The sequence below is a fragment of the Euprymna scolopes genome, chromosome 18, assembly GCF_053919585.1.
Source record: "Euprymna scolopes isolate OS-2025 chromosome 18, ASM5391958v1, whole genome shotgun sequence".
NCBI classification, from domain to species: domain Eukaryota; kingdom Metazoa; phylum Mollusca; class Cephalopoda; order Sepiida; family Sepiolidae; genus Euprymna; species Euprymna scolopes.
In genome coordinates, this window is record NC_136499.1 from 106,502,579 (window position 1) to 106,528,801 (window position 26,223).

The window sequence follows — 26,223 nt, forward strand, 5'->3', positions numbered from 1 at the left end:
AATATTTATTGTAAGGATTTATTATTTTTTCTGACAGTAAACATCTTTGTTTAATACTTATTTTAAGTTTAGTCTTAGTTTAAATATTAGTTAACTATGAGTAAATTTGTTTTCCACCACTTCCCCCTCTCTCTCTTCTTTCTGTCTCCCTCCCACTCCGTCTTCCTCCTCGATAGCAGCCCAAAGCTGCTGCTGACCTCTGACCTGTGTCGGTATATCGCTACGCGGCATCTGTGTAAGACTATCCTACGTAGCAGAGGGGGCAAAAAAAGCGACGACTCCCTTATATGGAACTTGCACTCCTGTCGACGTCCGAATCTCTCGCAGTGTCAACAAAGGCGGTACCCGGTCGCGTCCACCCTCAATAGAGACGCGCAATACGTAAAACGTGCGTGTCGCGTCGCCAATCGGCCGTTCAGTCGCCTCTCGCTGCGAAGGTATTAGGCACTATTTTCTTTCGCGCGGCGTCGGTGAGCAGGCGTCTACGTAGGTGTTGTTCGACTCTAAGTGCCACAACTTTTTTCGTGAAAACTTTGTGTCCTCCCATCGTACCGACTAAAGGAAAAAAATCAGGAAACCTTCGGGATTTTACGCGTTCGTTTCGACTCTTGGCGGATATAGCGAGCAGTCAGAAAAACTGTAAGGGTCGTTCGGTTCGTGATTTTTTTTTTTTTTGGTCACCCAGCTGAGCCCCCGAAAAAAAAATGTCCCAGCAAAGAACCGAACAGAAAGGAAATCAAGTCGTTCATGTCCGAGGGGACAGCGACTCCGACCTGGAGGCACTGTTTAAGATCTCCATGAACCCGACGGAGGCCCCACCCCAGATTCCGTTCCGTATGAGGAATCTACCGGCCTCCTTTTTCAACCCCCCGGACCCGACGCAGCAGAAGGCCCACGGCGGCAGTCGCGAGGGCAGCACCGAGTCCGCGACGACGGGGCCCACGGGGGTCACTACCGGCGGCGTGTTGACCATTGCGCACCCGCGAGCCCATTCCTCCCCAGCGAGTCTGACACAAACACTCAGTGCGGCCCCACCTCCGTCGTCCCAGCACGTTAGACAACATAGTTACGATCTCACGGACGAACAACCCCTACCCCCGGGATGGGAAATGGCCAAAAGTCCCCAAGGACATCGATATTACCTCAAGTAAGTTTTTCTTATTAGTAGTATTTTTAAAAAAAAATATTTATTCATAATCTACCACTGAGACGCGAAAGGGTCACAATCGAATCTTCATTTTGCTGCTGCTATCTAATAGTAGTACACTGTAATAACGAAAATTCATCTTTTCATAAACTACTGTACTTAATAAAATTAAAAAAATATATATAGCTTATTAATTTCTAAACGTAACCTTCGTTTAACGATCTCGAATTATTTTTAACTGGACTGTCAAAGTTTTTCCCAGCGACTTCTCGTGTCCCTCCCTCCCTCTGAAATGTCATAATCCTAAAAATATTATTTTCAACTCTTTCATAAAGCAAACGTCTTGGCCTAAATTTGTGTTTGTTTTCTTTTTGTTTGTTTTAGTTTTTTTTTTTTTTTAGTTTTTTTTATTAAGGTAAAAACGAAAGTTTCTATTTAAAAGAAATAAATATAAAAACTAAGGGACATTATTTGCCCTCGCGCACTGGTTGTTCGAAATGACGCCATGTTGAAAATTATCGGAGCTTCCCTAGACGAGAAAAACGCGACCCTCTCTCTCTCTCTCTCTCTCGTTTTTATTATTTTATTCCTTTTCCTGCGAAACCAGTCGAAAATAAATAAAGATAACAAAATGCTCGTCATCAGACTATCAATATTTTAACCTGGATTTTTTTTTTTTTTGCTTGGAAATTTCAACTTTTTAAAATTATATATATAAACACGTGCACCTTCCGTCATACTAAAAACCGAAACAAACAAAAAGTACTTGTCCTTCGTCGGGGACGTTCGAAATTAGCTCCATTTGTGTTTTTATTTATTAAATACTTAGTAAAGATGTTTTCGCTAATTTAGTGATTCCACGTTGTTATTCACTATGAAAATGTGGGTCTTTTTCTTCTAAAAATAATCAATATCGTCTGTCGGTAGCCAAGTTGTTAACGACATGAACTGGGGACCTGAGTGTTCCAAGTTCGAATCCAGTTCATTCCACAAATCATTTTCACTTAAAATTTTGGCAACTTTCTTGTGGTCTTTCACATGTTTTCCTGGAAAGAATTCTAACTACAAAAATATCGGGGAAACCAATGCCAACTATAGAATCTTCGGATTCATTCGATCCTTTTCCTTCTCAAGTTCAACTGTATTGAACTAAAACTATTTTTTTCCAAAAATGCTCAATAGCTATGTAGAGCTTTTACAAGAAAAAAATTATAAACATCGGGAAATGGCCTTCTGATGTTTCTGTTATATATCTGCATGTATATAGCAGCCGGGTAATTTCTATATCTAGATTCTGTGACAAAACTCTGAACATTTATTAAAACAATATTTTAATTGTGAAACTTGAACTTGATTGGCTTTAAATACACAAAATATTGATTTTCTTTTAAAATAAAATCTGATCAATATATATATTAACTTTCTAGTTTTGTGTTTTTCTTTCTTGAATAATCTCAATACACTTTCAGGCCACTCCTCGCTTGTCATCAATGAGTTCGCCGCCTCCTCTTCCTTCTCTCGCGTCAAGCGTAGCGAATAATAATAATAATAATAATAAGTCGATATATAAGTATCAGGAAGTTTCTAAAAAGTCCTTTTTTTTTTTTTTTCAGAAAACTTATATTTTTTAATGTTCTTTCTGCATCTATTACGCGCTGAAATGATAACGTTTAGAAACACCTTAACATGAGAAAGTGTTTTGTAACTTCTGTATTCTCACCTAACAATGTAATAAACAAAAATATCGGTACTTGTACAGTTTAGTCAAGACATTAAAAAATGAAAATACCGAAAAAAGTTTAAATTGTATGTATCCGTTATAGAACGAAGTTCTCCGAAAAAAAAATTTCACTTGATTTCATCAAGTAGTTTTTACAGCGGAGAAACACGTTTTTATGAGAGCGCGTTGAAGGCGGCCATCTTGGATTTAAAAAAAAAAAATTGTTTGAATTTTAGAAATGCCAAAGGGAGATAACTCCATTTAAAGCGCTGCTGACACCCCTTCCCATCTTTAATACTAGCGTTTCTTCCTAAAAATCGAACAACTTGATGAAATTAAGTGAAATTTTTTTTCGTCGAACTTCGTTCCATGACGGATACATACAATTTAAACTTTTTTCGATATTTTCATTTTTTAATGTCTTCATTAAACTGTACAAGTACCAAAATATCGTTAAAATTGGAGTCAACTTGAAAATAAATAATAGCGCGGTAACATAGATACATAAGCACCAATCTTAATCCCCTCCCCGATTTTTCAAGAAGTCGCAAAAATATAATTATTTTTTCCGAGTGCAGACTGCAGAATATCGACCGTGCTATATTTTTAGATGGGATTTTCAAGTTAAATTAAATTTCTTCGATATTTAACTTGTTAGATAAATGTATCATTAAAACATATATCGGCATCCCTATCCATGTTAAAATGGGTTTCTAAATAACCTTATTTTTAACACTGTCCGTATTTTGCGTGCCAAATATATATACAGTGTAAGAGAGTGCTCCCCCCCCCCCCTAAAATGCATCTTTTACACATTTTAAATGTTTTTTTTTTCCGACGATTATCATAGATTACAAACTTAATTATATTGGCGGAAAAAAAAAAATTTGAAAAAGAATAAATTTTATCCCTTAAGGAAGGGGGTTCACTTGTTACCAGACTTACTGCCCATTTCTTTCCTGACGTGTCACGTGATTGGAGATTTTACAACCCCAAGGACTTTTTTTTCTATTCGAGTCTAAAGACTTATTTCAGTATTTATGCACTTTTGTTACCGTGCTGAAATGTTATTTTGAAAGCTATTCTTAACATGGGGAGAGGAGAAAGTGAACCCTCTTCTTAAAAGTCATCAAGTTTATTTTTCAGAATTTTTTTCTGATATGATGCTTATGTTTGCAATCTATGATAATCGTCGGAAGAAAATCTATGAAAAAATAAATAAATAAAATAAAGTGAAAAACGTGGATTTTTAGTGGAGGGGGTACTCTCGTACAGGTCAGTTGTACATTAATTACGAAATCGTTTGATCTTTAAATTATTGATTGAACCAAATTTCTGTGGGTGCAAATCTCTTCCAAAACTTTGAATTAATTGACAATTTTACAACCCCAAGAACTTTTTTTTCTATTCGAGTCTAAAGACTTATTTCAGTATTTATGCACTTTTGTTACCGTGCTGAAATGTTATTTTGAAAGCTATTCTTAACATGGGGAAAGGAGAGCGCACTGTAACTATTCTGTGCCTTCCATCTTACAATGTTATAATAATAAAAAGATATCGTGAAACTTGAATCCCGAAAAAAAAATAGCGCGGTAACAAAAGTGCATAAGCACCCTTATTTCATTTCAAATTTCGCCCCCAGCGTAGTATAAATACCTCCAACTACCCCATGCAGCTTCCGGAATAAACACCCCACCCGACCTACCCATGTTAAGAACGGCTTTCAATGTTGGGTGTTTATTCGTCGTAAAAATTTACCGAATTTTCTAATTACATTAGTTGGGTTTGTATTACTGTACACATAGATTCGAAAAAGTTGTCAAAAAACAAATATATAACAAGTAAATGTTATCAAAGGCAAGATAAGTTACTTTTCTACCAAACTGGATATATTTTCCGTGTTTTTATTCAATGTAACATGTTTATTCAGCTCGAAAAGCATACAGTGTTTACCGATGTATTGGAAAATTCAAGATGGCGTCTGACTCCCTCTTTAACACGGTAAGTTTGGGAAAAGGTGTTATAAATAAAACACTGGATAAAATACTGTTAAAAACTCGCTCAATATATGTTACCGTGACATAGGTTGACATATATTCGGCGGGTTTTTAACAGTATTTTTTCTAGTTTTTTATTTATAACACCTTTTCCCAAACTTACCGTGTTAAAGAGGGAGTGAGGCGCCATCTTGAATTTTCCATTACATCGGTAAACACTGTATGTTTTTCGAGCTGAATAAACATGTTACATTGAATAAAAACACGAAAAATATATCCAGTTACGTAGAAAAGTAGTTTATCTTGCCTTTGATAACATTTATTTGTTATATATTTGTTTTTTGACAACTTTTTCGAATCTGTGTACAGTAATACAAGCCCAAAAAGATTATGTAAGGAAAAGGATCTATATTAAATCTTTATAAATATTTTACTTCAAATAAAGTATGATATAATAGTAATAAGTTGAACGCTGTCAGAGACCAAGAAAAGATGGCCTCGATATCTTTGAAGACTCGAGAATAATCACTTCAAAATAAGAAATAAAATAAAATGCTGGTAGAAACCCACCAAATAAATGTTACTGTGACATGTATTGGGTGGGTTTCTACCACCATTTCTTAGTTTGAAGTGATTATCAAGTCTTCAAAGAGATCGAGGCCATCGTCTCTTGTTCTCCGGCAGCGTTGCCGTTGACCGTTCAACATTACTCGTTTTTCGAACCGATTAAACATTTTACATTAAATAAAAACACTAACAATTTATCCAGTTAGGTAGAAAAGTAACTTATCTTGCCTTTTGGTAACATTTGTTATATATTTGTTCTTTGACAAAGTTTTTCGTACATCTGGATTGTATTACAAACCGAAAATTTTAAAACTAGAAATACAGTAGAATCCCCGGGATACGGCGTTAAAAATTAGTAACAAACTACAGTACAGTATATAATACACATGTATATAATCAAAAGAACATAACACCGTAACCAGGGTCCAGAAAACATTGTATTCCACATCGTAACCTGAAAAACCGTATCCTGGTTTCTACTTGTATAGAATAAGTTGAGTTTTTTTTTTTTTTTTTTTTTTTTTTTTTTTGTAGGGGGATTTGGGACTCTGAAACCGTACGCGGCCAATAAATGTTTATATGTCAAATTCTTCGTGGTTGACGTTTCGGCTGTCCGTGTTTTGTCAATTGATTGTCAAAAAAATGCATTTTTTTTTTTCTATTTAATTTTAGCTTTTTTTTTTTTTTTTTTTTTTTTTTAAACTTACTGGGACACGACTTTGACATGTCGATGCATTAAAACCGCTTTCTCCCCTGTTCCGTCATTTCCATATTTTCCCACGGTCTCTTCAGTTTCTATAGGGTCCACTTTGGAGGCATTTTCATTCATAAAAATATACGTACATATAAACGAGAATTTTATTTGTCGATTAGCCTAATTAATATAAAATTGTTAGTTAATTTTTATTCTGAAATATTAATATATTATAATTTTTTTTATAAAAACCAGAAAACAAATTATTTGCCAAAAAGCCATACTACAGTACTTTTCCTTAGCACGGGTCGAAATGTGTGACGGTACATTTGGACGCCATAACACAGTGCAAAACTTCCAGATAACCAAAGATTAGATGGCACTTGATTTATCAACCCACGATTTCTACGAAGTTACTAGGGTGTGCTGCTGCTCGGCAAATGACGGGAAGAACCGGAAACAGCCGACAAGTAGTTTTCTGGATATTAAGACTTTTTTCCTCAATGTATTAATGAATTTCAGTGATCGTCGCCATTCTTAACATGGGGAGGGTGGTGTAATAATTTTTTTAACTAGGCTCGCCCGGCCATTTTCGGTTATAAATGCAGAAGCAGTTTAGATTTAAGGCTCACAAAGCGACGTGCTGGAATTGTCCGCATGGCATGACATCATGACTGGTAATAACAGTGGTTGATGAATTAAAAAAAAAAAAAAAAAAAAAATCGAAAATATGGAAAATGCTCTTTTTGTTTTGGCATCTGGTAAAATCATATCTTTAGATCTGGATTTTTTTATGATTGTTTTGATCAAATTCTATAATCTAAAAATATGTATTTGTGGGAGATTACATCGGCCGAAACGTTGTGAATATGATAACCAAAATGTTTTTTTTTTCTTTTGACATCTGGTGGTCCGTTTGGTTCTTAAGATAGTCGACAGATCGATTTTTTATGTGGTTTTAAGTCAAAATAGTACTCAATTGTTATGTCGAAAATAGTGATATCCAAAAATTGCGAAAATTTATCGAGTAGAACGACTTCTGTTTTGGAGTAGAAAAAAATCTGTTAAAACAAACCGTCGGCCAATTGCGAAAAAAAGATGTCCCTGTATTCGCAATGTTTAATGTGTTCAGATTTAGTGAAATGCAGTTTTCCCCAAAAATGTTAACTATAAATAATTTTGATTTTTTTTTTTTTTTTTTTTTTTTTTTTTTTTTTTTTTTTACAACCCACCCTATGTTAGTGTGTTTATTCCGAAAGCCACTCTTGACATGGGGAGGTTAGGTTGGTGTTTTTATAGTACGCTGGTGCATGTCGTAAAAAATATTTTCTACTTGAATTTTCGTAATTTTTTTTTTTTTTTTTATGGGTTTGTATTACTGTACACATAGATTCGAAAAAGTTGTCAAAAAACAAATATATAACAAATAAATGTTATCAGAGGCAAGATAAGTTACTTTTCTACCTAACTGGATAATTTTTCGTGTTTTTATTTAATGTAACATGTTTATTCAGTTCGAAAAACATACTGTGTTTACCGATGTATTGGAAAATTCAAAATGGCGCCCGACTCCCTCGTTAATACGGTAAGTTTGGGAAAAAGTGCTATAAATATAAAACTAGACAAAATACTGTTAGAAACTCGCTCAATATATGTTACCGTGACATGGGTTGACATATATTCGGTGGGTTTTTAATAGTATTTTGTCTAGTTTATTATTTATAACACCTTTTCCCAAACTTACCGTGTTAAAAAGAGAGTCGGGCGCCATCTTGAATTTTCCAATACATCGGTAAACACTGTATGTTTTTGGGGCTGAATAAGCATGTTACATTGACTAAAAACACGAAAAATATATCCAGTTTGGTAGAAAAGTAACTTATCTTGCCTTTGATAACATTTATTTGTTATATATTTGTTTTTTGACAACTTTTTCGAATCTGTGTACAGTAATACAAACCCTTTTTTATATATTACTATTTTCGACATGACAATTAAGTATTGCTGTTTGTGCTTAAAACATTTTTAAAAAATCTGTCAACTCTATCTTAAACAGTAAACACCGTCAGTTGTTTTTCTTTAACAACTTGCATCTTTTATCAACAATATTTTTACGATTTTGCCCAAGTTCGAAAAGTTGTAAACATGGCTAATCTTTAGCCTTCTAACTGGAATTATGTCCTTAGCCCCCCCCCCCCCCATTTGATATTATCTGTCTTCCGTAAGTGGAGAAATCTTTCTAGACTGATGCAATTTCATTTTTATTTTTGTTCCAATCCGGAGTGGAGTGCCCACCTCCGTTTTAAGGGCAACTCGATTCCCCCCTCCCCCTTAAAATTCGACTTTGTATTTAACTCTTCCCTCGGAGAGGCAAACGCGAATATTAGTTCGAACGATTTTTGATTTTGACATCTGGTCGGCCCATTTTGAAAACCACTTGCATTTTTAAGAGCAACAAAAAACACCCTTTTTTCTACAGCTATTTTGACCAGATTCAACTATACTTTTCCCCATCTCCTCTTCTGCCTCTCTCTCTCTCTCTCTCTCACTAATGCGTGTGCGCAACACATAAGATTATTTCTTTTATAAATTGGATAGATATATATTTTTTGTCGTATTTTCACTTTTTTTTTTTAAGTTTGGATTTTAGGTCGAGGAACCCGTGAGTGTTGCTGGTGGGGTTAGGGGGTTGCTTATAAAAAAGGAGTACCCGAAAACAAGTTTTAACCAACCATCCTTCCCGTTTGGGTCAGCTAAGTTTTTTAATATTTTGAAATGTTAAATTAATATTAAGGTTAATTGCATTTGGTGTTTTTTTTTTTTTTTCTTTTCTCTAGGGTAAGATAATTTGATAATAGGAAAATGGCTTAGTAAACTTAACATAACATTTTTAATAATTGCCTTCTTTCTAAAGGCATATTTCTGTTGCCTTTTGGTTAGGAGCGTCAGAACAAAAACTACACTTATATATATATATATATATATATATATATATATATCATCAGTGAAGAATAAATCCTAAATTGTAGCAGTTTTAATTTTTGTCCCAATTCGGTTCAGAGTGCCTCCTTGAAGAGCTGAATCTTTTCCCCCCTTAAAAAATCGACCCTGTGTCTAACTCCCCCACCCATCTGAGAAGGACAACAAATTCTGACACTTGATTGAATGAATTTTTTCTCTTTTTTTCTTTTCTTTCTTAATACTAATTTCGGTGCAGCTGAAAAATCGCCCCCTCCCCACAAAATTTTTACTTTTCGTCTTTCAACTATTTCTGCGGATTATCGATTGATTAGTATAGTAAGCTACCAAATTATAAATTTTTTTTTTTTTTTTTAATCAAGTTTTGGAAATAGGGTTCTAGTAAATCGATCCCTCCATTTTTAGAACCGATTTATTTACAACCTCGTTGCGTTGGCTCCTTTAGTCTCCCCCCTACCTCCCGCCATTATTTAAAAAAAAAAATTATTTTATTTTATTTTTTGCGACTTTTTCACTTCGAGATGAAGTTCTGTCTGTCGCCCCTACCGTCGTTATTTCTTATTATTTACGGCATTTTTACAGTGTTTTGGCCCTTTAATAACCCGCACTATTTTCAAAATGGTATTTTCAAAATAAATTCAAATTTTACGATATCTTTTAAATTGTTAGGTGAAAATACAGAATAGTTACAAAACACCCTTCCCTGTTAAATAATTCGTTTATTTTTTTGTAGAGGCAAGGTGTCTCCCCGAGACACGCACGCGCGCTACATGTCTTGTTTGATATGTATTATTATTATAAGGATTATCTTCAAATTTCATTTCATAAAAAAAAAGAACATCTTTAGGATTAAAAACTTGAAAAACCTTATCCCCGTTTTCCCAACTAATTAATAAAAAAGAAAGAAAAAATACGGAGAAAAGGGGTCAAAATTGAATGCTAAAAAAAAAAAAAAGCTAGAATTTCGTGTGAATCTATTTTTCTAAGGTTCATACATCCGGGTTTCTAGCACCTCGTACATTTTTAACTTCTTTCTCGGATTTCTTTCGCGGCCGTCGTCGCTATTGGCACCACCAAAAAAAAAAAAACCGACTCCTATTAGTTTCTTTCTTACTCATTTCTCTCTGGAAGGGCAAGGCTTTTTTTTTTTCCTCTCTGACAACATTTAGTTTTTATTATTTAATAATTTTTATTTGTTTTTCTTTTGAAATAAAAATGCTTGTTATTTTTTAAGAGTGGACAGTCGGAGTAGGAGGGGGTTGTAGAATTCCCGCACTGTGTTGTTTGGGATTGAGTGCCAGTGGTTGCTAGTTGAGACGGACAGTAGGAAGAAGGGGAAGGAGCCACCTGGTTATTAACTATATTCCGTTGCCGTCTCTTCCTTCTCTAGTTCTTTCACAGACTTGCCAGAATAATTGTGTTTTAGCAGCAATATAGAAATGGTGATCCAATTCTTCAACAATATCGCTGTTTTGCCCCCTCTCTGTGCTCTTTGTTTTCCTTTTCTGTGTGCTCCCCACTTTTCTCTGTTGTAAAAGATCGTGCCTGCCCTCAAAATAGGATGATAGATATATTTTCCACATATGATGGGTTTCTCTTATCTTGAAATGTCCCATAACATCGTTCTCTTTTTGGTTTTACGATATTTTCAAAAATGCCATGGCATAGAATGAATATGTAATTTTTGACTTGTCCTATGGTGAGAGGCGCAAATCTTTTAGGGGGGGGGACTTTGTATGTTTTATCTGACTTAAAATGCTGTTTATTTTATGCACCTATTGATTGGCGGAAAGAACCTTAAATTATATTAAAACAAACAAACTAATACTTTTAAAAGTAAAGGTTTCAAATCTCGTTAATCTCCTCATTAGAACAGACAAGATCCTTTTTTTTTTTTTTTTTTTCCGCCTGTAACTTTATTAATCAACATGGAATTTTCTTAAAGTCTAGATTATTTTCCTCCAAGCTCTCCAGTCTCCACCCAACAATATCTCTACGCGTGCATTCGTGCAATGCCGGGTTAATACAGCTCGTTTTATTTATTTTACTTCATATGAATAATAAATAATAACTTGTTTATTTATAATGGAAATTAAACAGATTTTTTTGTTTTATTAAATAAAGGTCGATAAAATAAGATTTTAAATAAGATAGTATAATAATAATCCGAATTTTATTTGGATTTTTGCGAATCGCTGAATAATTGTTTCAAAATTCTTATATTGAGTTTTTTCTTCCAAGAATTCGTTTCGTTAACATTTTCTTGAAAAAAAAAAAGTAAAAACTTCAATGAATATTTTTTATTTATTTATTTTTTTTTTTTTTTACTATTTTTGATTTAAAAATGTTTAGGATAATTTTTATTTGTAGAAAAAAAATCCTTCTCTTTGAGTAAATCAGGGGCTCAGAATCGATCAGAATGGTTTCGAGTTTTGGAAACGTCAAGACTCGCTTTGTTTTTGTTTTTATTTTCGTAATTTTGATTTCTTTATTTTCATATTCCTTTAATATTCCTAGTAGATATATTCGAATCCAAATATATTTTGGGTTTGATTATGACTAATATTTTCATCCCATTGCATGTAATTCCGAAAAGAAAAAAAAAAGGGGGGGGGGGTTAAGAATTATGGTTCTTCATTCGTGTTTCTTCACAAACCAAAATGTTAATTTGTACAAAATAATTCTTAATGTTTGAAAAATAAATCTTTTCGTATAATTTAAAGAAAAAAATTATCTTAGTCATTCTTAAAAATGACAATTCTAGGTTATCTGCGATTACTAACCTTCCTCCATTTCCTTTTTTTTTTTTTTTTTTTTTTTTTTTCCCATCTTCTAAATAAAATGTTGTCTCCCTTTTCTGCCGTCGGAATTATTTTACCAATTTCCTGCATGAAGACTCGCCCATTTTTTAATTTTTTCTATTCGACGCAAAAATAATCTTTTTTATGAAAACTATAAAGATATTTTAAGAAAATATAAATTGCAGAGCGGATTTTTTTGCTACTATAAATATTTTAAGCCCCCCCCACACACAAAAAAAATAATTGTCCCTAATAATAATAATATGCCATGCCTGACACACTTTTCTCTCCCGATATCGAACGAGGAACCCTTTTTTTTTTTTTTTTCCTCTAAAAATCATTTTTAAATGTCAATGTTTTCTTTTTCTTAATCTCAAGTTCAACTAAAATGAGAATGAAGCAAATATTTTCTCGATTTTAAACTTATCAAGCTTAATTTTGAACGGACTGTTTTGCTTTAAAATAATCAATTCCCACTACCCCCCCCCCCCCCCGCTTTTTTTCATTCATTTTTAATTTTAAATAACTTATCCATGTGTAATTTTATTTTTATGTAAAAAGCTGAATTTTATAAATTAAAAATTAAATACCCCCAACACCGAAATTTAAATGTTTTTTTTTTTGGTGGTTTATAAGATTTCAGATTACACCGCTTTAAAAAGATTTGTTTATTTGTACAAAAATCGTATTTGTTCATAAACAAGTTTTTTTTTTTTAATATATTTTCTTAAAATATTGTCTTGTCCGTCAGAAACCAACACGCGTTCATTATTTTTATTTTTTTTATTTTTCTTTTTCATAAATTCAATATAGATTTATTAAAATTTATGTGAACAATTTAAGTTATATTCAGATTCTATTCATTTTTTTCAAAAATGTTTTGAAATATTGATCATTATTCACTAAATAATGAACTCGTTACTTTATGAATCACGCGGAATCGATTTTCGGCAAACTCCGAAATGACGTTAGTGAATCTTTACTATAACCCCGCCATGAAGTACACTTTTTTTTTTTTTTTTTTTTTTTTTTTTGTAATATCCAATTTTTGGTGCGTTGATTCTGCATTTCAATATTATTTTATTTACTTATCATTTTTTTTTATCATTCCTAATTTTGAAAATTCCAATTTTTAAAAAATTGTAAAACCAAATTAGAACTTAGTATTCATGAATTATTAATTTTTCTTCAAAGATTTATTTAAAAAATTGTCTCTTTTTTGCTAAAAATGATATTTTGCAAGTTAAATTTAATTATTACGCTATCGATAAGTAAAATTGTTACAATAAATATAGACAATTTGAGTTTCTATTCGACAGTTTAAAGGCTTAGAAAAAAATAATTCCCTGACTTTTCGGAAATCAAATAACGGAAAGTTTTTTTTTTTTTTTTTTTTTTTTTTTTTTTAAGAAAAATATTAAAATAGCTGACTTGTTTACGGAGAAATTGAAATACATTCTGGTAATTACATTTTTAATAAGATTATATTTCCAAAATTATTTCCCAAGGAGAAACCATTGGGTATACAGCGAAAATAGTTTCACGGGGAAACAAAACCTTAAAAAGGTTTATATGGACACATCGCCGACACCCGTGATCGTGTAAAATAAAGTAAATATTCTTTATAGAAACGAAGTGTCTTAAGTTTATTTTGAATGCGGGAGGCACATGTTTTACGGTTGTTGTAAAAATGGAAAGGAAATTTAAATTTCGTTCCGTTTAATTTTTTTTTTTTTCCTCCCCAATCGGTAATCGAAAGAATAACGTTCAACAATCGTAACGAAAGATTTTATATATATATATTTTAACAAAACGAAATAATTTTAAAACGGAAAGTCAATTTGTTATATTTTTTTGTATTTATTTTTTAAAATAAGTCCAACTCGCCTTTCACATAGGAAATGTCGACTTAAACAGGTTTTTGTGTATGCTTTACAACGAATACCCCCCCCCCCCAATCTCCCGATGTTAAGAACGGTTTTCGGAATAGACACCTCCAACCTTGTCAGCATACCCGAAAACCAGAACCTAGAACTATGAGTTGGATGTAATGTAAAAATGTACCGAATTTAAAACCGAACGAAATTTAAATGTCCGTTCCATTTTTTTTTTACAACCGTAAAACTGCATTCTCCGCATGTTCATTTATTTATTTTATATATCGTGACAAAGTATGGATTCTATTCACTTCTCCGAAGTACTTGTCGATTAGACTTGGAGTCTCGACACTACAGCCCGCCAGCCAGTTCCGGCCCGCCAAAGTCTTTAATCCGGCCCGCCGAACTGAAACGTAAAAATATTCAGGAAACATTAAAAAAAAAAAAAAAAAAAAATGTGAAGATAGTGTGGTTTTTCTTTTTGTTCAAAAAATGAGGCTTAATAGCAAAAGCTAACGCGTAAAACATGTCCAGGTCATTATTATAATTATTAATTATTATTATAATTATTATAATTATGATCCGCGTAACTCTAAAAAGTTAGCAGTATGGCCCCTTCGTTCGAAAACTTTGGAGACCTAGATTAGATCTGTTATTAGAAACTGTTTTTTTTTTTTGGGGGGGGTACCTGTTACGTGGGAGTTACGTTTGTTTGACGTTGGTATGAGAATAATTTTCATATAGAGTTTTCCCACGGCCCCCAAAGCCACTAGTCTAGGCCATTGTTGAGATGGCTTCTTCTTCACTGTTAGCTGAGGTGTGATTCTTGTCCAGTGCAGTTCAGTTCTCGGATGTTCACCCTTTGAAAATGTGCTAATTGTCAGAGGCGCTCCTACTAGAGAATGCCGACTGGGCTGCTCATGCATTTTTTTCAGGCTAGAATGCTCTTCCTTTAGGGGTCTGGCTCCTTCAGATCCTACTTTTCTGTCCTTTGTGTCATGGGAGGGAGATAAGATTCCATTTCCATATTTGTGGTTTGGTTTGTGTATGGGAGAAAAATGATCACCAAAATCAAATTGTTTTCTAGCAAGGCTTAAAACAAAAAACCGTCCCATCCCTTTTTTTTTACGAAATGAAAATTTCCGATGAGAGCTAGTGACTAGTTCTGTTTTAACAAGTCTCCGATTTTGTTTCTACTTTTTTTTCTTTTCCTTTTTTTTTTTTTTTTTTTTCTTACAATATTCAATTTCCCAAAAGGGTGGTCGTTTCAATGGTACCATTCCCGTGTTAGTAGCTCTTTAACTTTTTTGAGTAGAAAAAAAATAGGAGGCTTTACTTTTACTGCTACTTCTATTTGACCTCATTAATGAGATCAAATAGAAGTAGCAGAGTTAACTTTTACTGCTGAGCAGCTTTTGGGTTTGTTTACCAAACTTTGGCTAGTTGTTTCCCCAAGATGTTGGGGGGGGGCAGCTCCCCATAAAAATGGGATTATCCGGATTGAATAGCAATTGTCTGATATAAGGAGTTGTCCCCCCCCACATTTATCAAAGCTGATTGCTACAGGACGTTCCCCCGGTGCGATTGCGGAGAACAATTCTTAGCTTTGAATTAGTTTTGGTTTTATACATAAAAGCTGAACGAACACAAGACTGGCTGAAATAACAAGAATTTTGTAAAAATCGACGTAAATAAATCTAGACGTGACCCGCGTTCCCAAATCTTCGATATTATTATCTAGGGAGCATATAAACACTTCTAGGTGATAGTAATGACCCCGGGACCGTCGTTGAAAAAAGCCTTTTCGAAACCTACAAAAATGCGCGCGCCGCATTTGCCTTTTTTATATATATATATATATATATATATATATATATATATATATATATAAACTAGTGGGGGTGGGGTACCCGGCGTTTCCCCGGGTGTTTGGAGGTGTGTGTGGTTTTGGGTAAATCAAAACTCCGGAGGGGGGGGGTTAAAATAAAAAAGTTTTGGTAGGGTAAGTATGAGGATCGAACCCAAACCCTTGAGGCAAAGTTCGAAATTAAAGTGTAAAAAAAAAAAAAAAAAAAAAAAGTGCGGCGTTAACCATTGGGCCACCGTGAAGTACTAACGGAAACATGTTTGAATTTATTTAAATATTAAAAACAGAATTGACACGTGGCCGCAATAAAAGTTAACTCATTTGCTTCTATTTGACGTCATTAATGAGGTCAAATAGAAGTAGCGGACTTAACTTTTGTTTACCCAACTTTGGTTGGTTGTTTCCCCAAGATGTTGGAGGGGGAAACCAGCTCCCCATTCCCAAGATGTTGGGGAGGGGGAAACCAGCTCCCCATTGACCAGATTGAATAGCAATTGTTTGATATAAGGAGTTTGGGCCCCACATTGATTAAAGCTGATTGCTTTCTGGACGTTTCGGCATGAAAGCCGAGAACACGACCCATTTGAATTTAGTTTCACTGTATTTATACTAAAAAGTAGGACAAACAGGGGACGGAGCGAAATAGCGCGAATCTCATAAAAATAGATGTAAATAAATCTAGACGACCCACGTTCCCAAATCCTAGATATTATCTTGGGAGTATATAAACAGTTCTAAGCGCTAGTAACCCCTCCCCCCCCCCCCCGAGAATGGCGGCGAAACATGCATAAAATGATCACACATTTTGCCTTTTATATATATAGATAAAAATCGATAGAACATTAACTCTATAATATAAATGAAATCTGCAAGAATAAAAATTATATTTAAGCGTACTTTACGAGCGGGCTTTGCCGGGCATTCGTGCTATCTTTTGCAGCTTTTTAAAAAAACCGCTACAATATTATCAGTCTCCATTTATGCTGAACATCTACAGACTGCTAACATCAATATATTACATATGAATGAGTCCCATGTGGAATTTCCACAGATCCCGTTAGTCTATATATTAATATCATAGTACTTTCTATCCTTTTTAATTAAAAAAAAAAACAGAAAGCAATGTAAACAAACAAAATAAAATAAAGATGTCATTTTTGGGCTGTACGTAAAACTTAAATATACCTTCTTGATCTTCTGGTTAGCGTCCAAAGATCTGTTCTGCCTAAAGATGGTATGATATACGGTTTACGTTTGCGGCGGGCATTCGTTGGAAATATATCAGACTTGTAAGGATATTGGAGATAAACTGTAATAATATATTCTGACACTACATTAACCATATCACTTAGATGAATGCATTTACAGTTTTAACAAAAGGGCTACGCTACAATAATATTGTGGGGGGGGGGGTCTCCATTCATGCTCAACGTCCATAGAATGAATGTCTACCATCAATATATAACATGGAAGATGCCACTGTGGAATTTTCAGTTAGATTTGCTAATTTAACATTGATTTTAAGTGAAATTCAATATTTAGATATTTTTTTTTCTGCTTCTGAAGCACCGATGTTTTAAATTGAAGTTGCAATTTTTTAAACTTTTTTTTTGCAGTTAGATACCATTTTGTGTATAAAAAGAAAAATGGAAAAAGTTTTCTGAAAATAAAATTACAAAAACATGGCGGACAGCTATAAAAAAACGTTGAATTAAAAATTACGGTTTCAACATTTCACAAAGTAAATTACAATTTTATTACAAAAAATAGGCCAGCTGGCATTGCCCAGTCGTAAAATACGCTTAAATATATTTTAATTGATACAGATTTCGTATTGAAGAGTCAGTTCTCTAATGATTATTATCCAATATATAGTAATTATAATAAAGTAATTATAGTAAAGCTATTAAAAAAAACTTAGTGCCCAGCATTGCCTGGGTGTTTGGAGGTGTCTTGAGAAAAAAAAAAATAGTGGCAGTAGGAAGGTAAGCTCGAACCTGTGACGCGAAGGCGGAAAAGAAAGTGAAAAAATCTGACGTTTTACCGCTACTCCATGACACGACCGGAAGTTAAAATTAGGCAAAGTCAATCCAACCGATATGATGACTTGCAAAAATGGCTCGCAAAAAATCGACCCTCCTTGTAGAAAACTGCCTAGTTGAGGGTAAAGAAATTTGTTTTTGCCTAATTTTTCGATATTTGTCGTCAAAGATGTTGAGCTTCAAAATGATGCTGATCTCGTGAAAATCCGTCGCCTCTGTCGAAAGTTTTAGGCAGACATACATACATATATACATACATTTAAACAGACAGGTGAGATTTATATTATACACTAGCCGTGTGTGGGGGGGGGGGCAAAAAAAAATTAGTAGCCAGGCAGGCTCGAACCCATGCCATGAATGAGGGAAAAAAAAAGTGACGTTTTTGCAGTTGCGTCCATCACCAAACCAGAAGTGACGAAAATTAAGGCTAGTCAATAAAAAGAGGGGATGACTTTCGAAAATATCAGCGAAAAAAACGACCCCCCCTCCCTGTAGAAAAGTGCCCAGTTGAGGGTGAAGGAATGAGTGTTTTTAGCCAATTTTTCGATATTTGTCGTCCGAAGGGTTGAGTTTCAAAACGATACTGATCTTAGGAAAATCAATTGCCTCTGTCGAAAGTTTTAGGCAGACATACATACATACATACATACATACATACATTTCAACAAACGGGTAAAATTTATATTAAAGATAGATGACTTGGATACCATCTGCTAGAATCGAAACTAGAACGTTTTGCGGTTCCAGGCTTAGTCATTATCTCTTCAGCGTCGTTACCATCAGAGCTGCAGACAGATGGATACGAAAGGTAAAAAATTAAGCAACTTTGAGCTATTAATGTTAATTTTTTGCATGCGCAAAAGAAATGGCAGGTTTAATGTTTTAAACTTACTTTGCCAAGATCAACTATTTTGTTTTCAATTTTGACCCCTTAGCAGCAATTTTTGCCGGCTAAAAAAACAAATCGAAAGTGTGCTACTGCTACAGGCCCAAAAATCCTATATATCAAATTTCAACTCTGTAGACCTAATATTCAGAGAGGAGTTTGATAGACTTTTCGCACACACCAAGGGCACGTTTTAGCGATATAGATATAAAAATATATTTGTGTGCTAGAATGTTTTCCTCATAAATTCTATGCAATTATGCAGAATGTAGAAACTATGCATAAATAGAATTCAGCATAATAGTGAAATGAAACCAATCATCTAATAAGGAACCATAAAACAAATAAGTAATTAAACAACGCTCCTTTTTCAAAGGAATATGCAAATTAGTTAACCCTTATGTAGTTATTCGCATATCCATGACTAAGTATAATTTTGTTTGGACCTAAGATTAGAGTGGAGTATTTTTTCTGATGCTACATCTAAGTTAATTTACTCTTACTCAAGGTAGGGGAAACCCTTCTGTATTAAGGCTTTTTAAAAAAAATTTTTTTTTACTACTTCCAAACTGCCCTATTTTAGAGAGCTTGTTCCCCACCCCCTACATTAAAAACCACCTTGTTTCACATTTTTCTCTAAATAGTGATAGAAAAAGTATGCTTTTAATATCCATGTTAGAAAAAAAAAAAACTTTATAGGTGTATGGTGAGAGACAAGACAAATTAGAAACGAATTACAATTGAAAAATTTTATCTTTTGAATACAACTTGATCAAGACTCTTTAGTTATTTGATATGCCGTGAGAGGTGCGTCGGTGCGATCGAAAGATCATATTTTCTTTAGGTTTAGGAACATCTGATCCATAATAGCAATAGGTTGTTTTATTTAAATCGAACCTTACTTTCTAATCGACAGTTTAAAGGATTAAAATTCGAATTCGAATTTCCAAGATAGCTGTCAATTATTTTTCTTTTTCATCCATTTCGTCTTGGTTTAACTCTTGAACATTTGAAAGCGACTTTCAAGCCTTTAAACTTTATTTCAAAAACAAACAGGTCTTTCTGTTTGACAGTTTAAAGATAAGTTAAATCTTTTTTCTCTCTCTCTCCCGAGTCGAAAGAAAACGAACATTCGCTTATGCGCCCCTGTTGTATCAAAGACATGATTCTTTGAAAAAAGATTTAGAATAACAAGTTTCCTTCCTCATCTTATACCAACCTCCCTCTCTCCCTTTCTACTTCAATGAAATGTTCTGGTTCTTCGACCCCTCACCACCACATCTCGGCGTCTATGGCACCACCAGCTGCTGCTGGTGTTTTCTGGTTCTTCCAGGAATCAAGGAGAACCTGTTTAGCTTCCTCCTCCTTCTCTGCTGAAACATGACTGTATTCTCTTGTTTAAGTAAACATACATCTTATTCCTTTTTACTAAATCTTACATCAGTGCTTTTGGATTTTACTTCAAGCTGTAATTAATCTCCAACCGATATATCAATTGTATTTCTTTGTTTACTTAACTGTGGTGTGTCTCTGCCACTGGATGTGTTGGCTGTGGTGTGTCTCTGCCACTGGATGTGTTGGCTGTGGTGTGTCTCTGCCACTGGATGTGTTGGCTGTGTGCGTGTCTCTGCCACTGGATGTGTTGGCTGTGTGCGTGTCCCTGCCAGATAACTATTATATTTTCCAATTCCAAATGAGTTATCCTGTTGATTTTTTTTTTTTTTTTCATATGAACAATCGTCTTGTCTGGATGAACTTGTTTATATGTGTGTGTATTTGTAGCGACACATGTTATATTGCTAATAACATGATACTTTAACAAATGAAAATTGGTTAGTTGGAAACAAAGTTTAATTTTGTCAACTTAAATGCTATTTGAGTCTGACTTTGGAAATCTGAGCTAACATCTGTTCGGTATTGAACGTTTTATCTCTCAAAATTTTCTTTTTTTTTTTTTTTAAATGAAGTTTATGGCATTTCCATTCTAGTAGTTAAGTTAGCTTTTTCTTGAAACATTTATTTACATTTTCAAATTCTTTAACTGTCATGGTCACAAAAGACATACTTTCCTTGTTTATTGAAATCAGTTTTTTTTAATAAAATGTCAAATTTGCTAGACTTATCTCCCTTCATTTTAAACATTTAATTTTTTTTTTTTTTACTAGATTTTATTTTGTCATTTTCCCTTTCTCTCTACACCTTTTTTTTTTTTTTTTTTTTTTCTTGTACTTCCTCTTGGTGATGGAACGATTCCAATATAATTACTGATTCCAATTAATTTTTAGATAGGTTTTAGATTTTTTTGAGGAGTTAACGCAAAAACCATGAAATACGTACATATTATTTTCCAAATGTAGAAATATACTTATGGAGATGATCTGGAGATTTTAGATTTATTTGTAGTTTAAAATTACTAAAATATTTATCATTTCATTAACACGAGCCATGGAAAGTTAAGTTTTAACTAAAAACAAATGAAAAGCATCGTTTTTGGCATTGGCGAATAGGCACAAATTTGTTCGATTTCAATACCCCCCCCCCCAAAGGTTCCAATTTTTTTTTAAATTCCCGATTAATCGTTCCAACAATTTCTCTCTTCTACTTTCTTGCCTTGCTTTCTTTTTTGTTTTACTCTAATGGTAGTTTTCTTTGAAAATATTTTTGTGCGGAAGCTAAGATTTCATAATGAGGGTAAAAGAATTAGATCACTTTTGTTTCATCAAAAAATGGCCTGACTTTTCCGCCACGTGAAACCTTGATGCTTTTCGGCATTTTTCCTAAACAAATCAGTTTCAAGCAAGCGGAACTTTGTTTTCTCTTTATCTCTTTCTCTTGTCTTCCTTTTCTCCTCTTGTGACAGTTTGCTTCGAAAACTGAAAATGTTCATTTTACTGTGAAAGCCAAGACTTCAAACGATTCATAAATATTGTATAGGAATTAGATATGTTTTCTCCAAGAATGGCCCCTTGTCTCTTTCCTCTCATATGCTCGCACTCCTGTGTTCTCTCAATTTTGATTTTTCTTGGATACCAAGGCTTTCAATTTCTGTAATTATATTTTTAGGTTTGTATTACTGTACACATTAGATTCGAAAAAGTTGTCAAAAAACAAATATATAACAAATAAATGTTATCAAAGGCAAGATAAGTTACTTTTCTATTTAACTGGATAATTTTCTAGTGTTTTTATTTAATGTAACATGTTTATTCAGCTCGAAAAACAGTGTTTACCGATGTATTGGAAAATTTAAAATGGCGCTGACTCTCTCTTTGAGATGGTAAGTTTGGGAAAAGGAGTTAAAAATAAAAAAATATACAAAATACTATTAAAAACCCACTGAATATATGTTAGCCTATGTTACAGTAACATATTGAGTCAGTTTCTAACAGTATTTTGTCTAGTTTTTTATTTATAACTCCTTTTCCCAAACTTACCGGCTCGGAGAATTGGCGCCATTTTAAATTTTCCAATACATCGGGGAAACAGTTTTTCGAGCTTAATAAACATGTTACATTAAATAAAAACGGTAAAAAAATTATCCAATTAGGTAGAAAGGTAACTTATCTTGCCTTTGCTAACATTTATTTGTTATATATTTGTTTTTTGACAACTTTTTGAATCTGTGTGTACAATAACACAAACCTTTTTTTTTTTTTTTTTTTTTTTTTTTTTTTTTACCACAAACACCTCACCCGAGTTGTTTGTGCAGTACGTTATTCCTATCCCTCAATATAGTCTCGAAGTAAAGTCCAAAAGAAAGCCAATCCAATTTTGATGTTCTGAAAAGACATATCATAAAAACGGTGAGGGGGGGGGGGGATTAAGCTCAACTTTTTTTAAAAACATAAAAATCGCCTTATTAAATGTAAAATGTTTGTAGTGAACGAGATAGACTTTCAAACGAACTTATCAGATCATTATTTAAACTACATTACCTAAACTGCAACATATTTTCTTTTGGAGTCATTTCTTTACTTTAGGTAAGAATTTTATAGGCTGGAAATCTTATGATTTTTATAGGCTTCAGAGACTGACACCAATCCAGTGAGATTATGGGGGTCAGTAGTGGATACTATATTTTATTATGAAGCACACTTCTACAAATTGCTATTGAATGCTTTTTTTTTTTTTTTTTTCTTTTTTATGGTGAATAATTAAACAAATTTGATCAGCTAACATATTAGAAGTATAAAAAAAAAAAAAAAAAAAAAAAAAACCTCCTTAGCGTGACTAGGGAGAAAATAGAAAGGAAATCTCTTGTGCAACTTCGGGTCAAGATCAGTGTAGTATCTGTTCTTCAGATGCTACACTTTAATTTCTTGTTCTGTCAGTGGAGGAGAAATCCTTCATGACTGAGGCAATTTTTTGTTCCTTTTCTCCACATTAAAAAAATGACCCTTGTCTAACTCTGTCCCATGGGGATGCATTGTAAATAGGAACAATCCAAAATAAAAAACATTAGATGTTTGCTGACAAGATAAGTAAATAGACAAAGTTGGGATTTCGGTGACGCCATATGTATTTTTTCCTTTTTATGGTGATCACTCGACAAGGCATGAAGCCATTTGATGTAAGGAGCTAACAAGAACGAAAACTGATTATTGCAAAGACAGGAAATGCCTATTGACCTTAGTCTTAAAAAGATCAAGGCTGTAGGTAGAAGGAAAATAGCAGGAGAGTTCCACAACCTTGCAGTCCTTGGAAAGAAGCTACTGGAATAGGAAGCTGTGTTATAGTGAGGTATCAAACTTGATGGAAACCACTCGACTAACGAGCCAAATGAGCTGTAACAAAGGAAGTAGGAAATAGATTGGACAATTCGGAGAAACAAGTGCCATAATAGCATTGCTAGAAAAGACTGAGTCTAGCAACATCACGTCTGTGAGAGAGATTGCATTGAAAGTGTGGGGGCCAATCAAATTACAGGTATTTTTCTGCAATTTTATCAAGAACCTTCAAATGGGACACAGATTCGCAAATCTCAATATGAATTTAGTCAGCATCAATCAGCACAAATCTGTGTTTCACTTTCTACGTTGAATCAAGTGATTATCCAATTCACTAGAGAATTAAAAGAATATCAACTCTTTTAGATTAAGAACATCTAACATAAATCTTCATTATTAATGATAAAGATGTCTGTGTTTATCTCTGTATATCACCTGTTAATGAATGCATGATTGTCATGAATATCTTATTCGATTCAACATTAGTTTTACATGCTGGCATGGCTTTTAGAAATTGACTTTTAAAAACTAACCTTTCTCTGGCCAGGTCTTTATTTAAACTACATAACCTGAAATGCAACATATTTTCTTTGGCAGTTATCTCCTTGAGGCAAGATTTTTTTTTTTTTTATAGGCCAGATGCCTTTCCTGGTGTTTATCCAGTTAGGTGATGGGCACCGGTGATTTTTATGTAACAAAGCAGTGCGCTCTTATGGTAACATAGTGCATATGGGCGCATGTGAGAAAAGCAGTAGTCGAACGATAGCTGGCTAGCGAAAAATATTGGCAGCAACTGTCTTAGCATATGTGCAATTTAAGCAAGTGTACACATGCTAACGTCACGGGAAGATGGAAAGAAAAAGAAACAAAGGACAGTACGTGGTTAAGAAAAGGAAGCAAATTACATGCTGGGGAAGTTGGACGTGCGAGGTCGAGAGCGAGAAAACGCTGGCTAGGGCTGCGTGAAGTGACTGGGAGAGGGACTTTTAAAAAGCATGATATATGACAGTGTTGTAAAACATGTGTGCGCAGAAGACTTTTTCAAGATTTAAAAAAAAAAATGCTAAGTCGGATTTTTATTACTTTGTTTCCTTATTTGTTGTTCCTGTGATGGTACCAGACGTGTGGGTCTGAGTGGTTGAAATGCAATGACAGTTTGATGGCCATGTTACATTTAGCAAAACATCTACCAAAGCTAAGTGAGAATGATTTGAAAACCTTTTTTTTTTTCTGCTTAAAGACGTAACATCATTCTTCATTGTCTCTGTTTTGTCTATGGCCTTTTGCCTCTTGCCTCAACTTTCCGTCACCCATCTCTGGAGAACGATTCTGTTTGCAGATTAGGGTTATCTGGACATGCACTAAATGTGACCCTTGTCAAAATTCACACAAGCTAACGTAATTGCTACGGACAATAGGGTGCCTAATATGTAACACTTAGTTAAGGCAAGACTTTTTATAGGCCGAATGCCCTTCCTGGTGCCAATCCAACAATGTGATGGGCACCGGTGTTTTTATCGAGACACCATCTCAAGGTAATTGCTTACCAAAGCTAAAGAACGGTTCGCTTGTCCTTAATGTGAATCACAAAATCTATCTATATAAAAGCGAAAATGTATGTATGTACGCTTTTCCTCGATGTCCACAAAAGGCTTCTTTCAGAGAAGCGCTTGCTCAGTTCACAACTTAAAACTTTTTATATCATCTATAAATTGTAATATCTCAGAGTTACCCACGGAGCTCGCCTGTCTATTTAATTTTATTGACTTTCAAACGTTAATTATTCGACATTTCCCGCATGCGTACATAAACATATAACAGTGTAAACAAATAAACACAAATCGCTGGACCTGTTTCGTTTGAACAAATGGACGTCCTTAGAAAAGCAAATATCTTAAATTTATTGAATAAAAAGCTTCAAGATATGGGAAGCAAACACAAAACGTGATTACAAATTATGTATAATCATCGACCTGTTTCATATATATGATACTAAATAATCAATGCAACAATAAAACGTATTGTTTTACTGTGTACGTTTTCAGCATCCCAATTTATTTTTCACGTTTTAATTATCCAAATAAACAATTGTTAATACTTTCTGCTTTTTTACGTCGTTCATTTCCGTATTACATTTAAGTTATTTTAACCTAATTTTCTGACAAATAAATCTACTTTCACCCGTTGACAACCATAAGAGCATTTTACAACGGCGATTTACCCACCACCTTTTTTTTTTTTTTTCTCCATTTTTTTTTTTTTTTTTTTTTTTTTTTGATACACCTTTCTTAAAAATATTCATACATTTTCTTCTATATTACCAACATAAATACCCCCCCCAATTTTTTTTTATTTGCGTTACAAATAAATAATCAACGCGACAATAAAACATTGTTTTGCTGTGTACATTTTCAGTGTTCCAATCTTTTTTTTTTCTTTTTTTTTTTTTTTTTCTTTTTTTTTTTTTTTGCATTTAAATTAAGATATATCAAAATTTGAATTTCACTTTAAGTATTATGGTATCTGTTCAGTGCACATTTCTCTATAAGTATGGCAAACCACTTACAATTCAATGGCTGTAAGTTTTGTTTTTTTTATTGCCAAAATAAACAATTATAAACAGAACGACTCATAGAAATCTATCTTTTTTCATTTAAATATACTTACATAAAAATGCTTGTCACAAAAAACTTTTCTTTACGTCACAAGTGTCACGCTCATACATTAATTCCATAGCTACTGTAACATACTGACCCAACTGGTGATGGGTAGTCTAGTATTTTAATAACATTACATTTCTACATTATCATTTGAAGTAATAATATAATGGGGGTCCCACCTGAAAGGGGAGCAATTAAAATGGCGCGTTCTCTCCTGATTACCGCTAAAACTAATCTAAAATTTATGTAGAACTTCTTG

At 33.6% G+C, this 26,223-nt stretch overlaps 1 protein-coding gene across 4 annotated transcripts in view; it reads left to right on the forward strand.

Annotated features, from left to right (window-relative positions):
- Nucleotides 1–208: 208 nt before the first annotated feature.
- Nucleotides 209–26,223, forward strand: part of LOC145297740 (transcriptional coactivator YAP1-like) — a 170,314-nt gene continuing 144,299 nt past the window's right edge. For 2 of the 4 annotated variants that reach the window (XM_080143960.1, XM_080143961.1), the window contains exon 1: nucleotides 209–1,147. In XM_080143960.1, coding sequence (XP_080000086.1) covers nucleotides 705–1,147 — 443 coding nt within the window. In that variant the 5' untranslated portion in view covers nucleotides 209–704. The remainder of the gene's footprint in view (nucleotides 1,148–26,223) is intronic. The other 2 variants (XM_080143962.1, XM_080143963.1) reach the window with 2 other exon arrangements.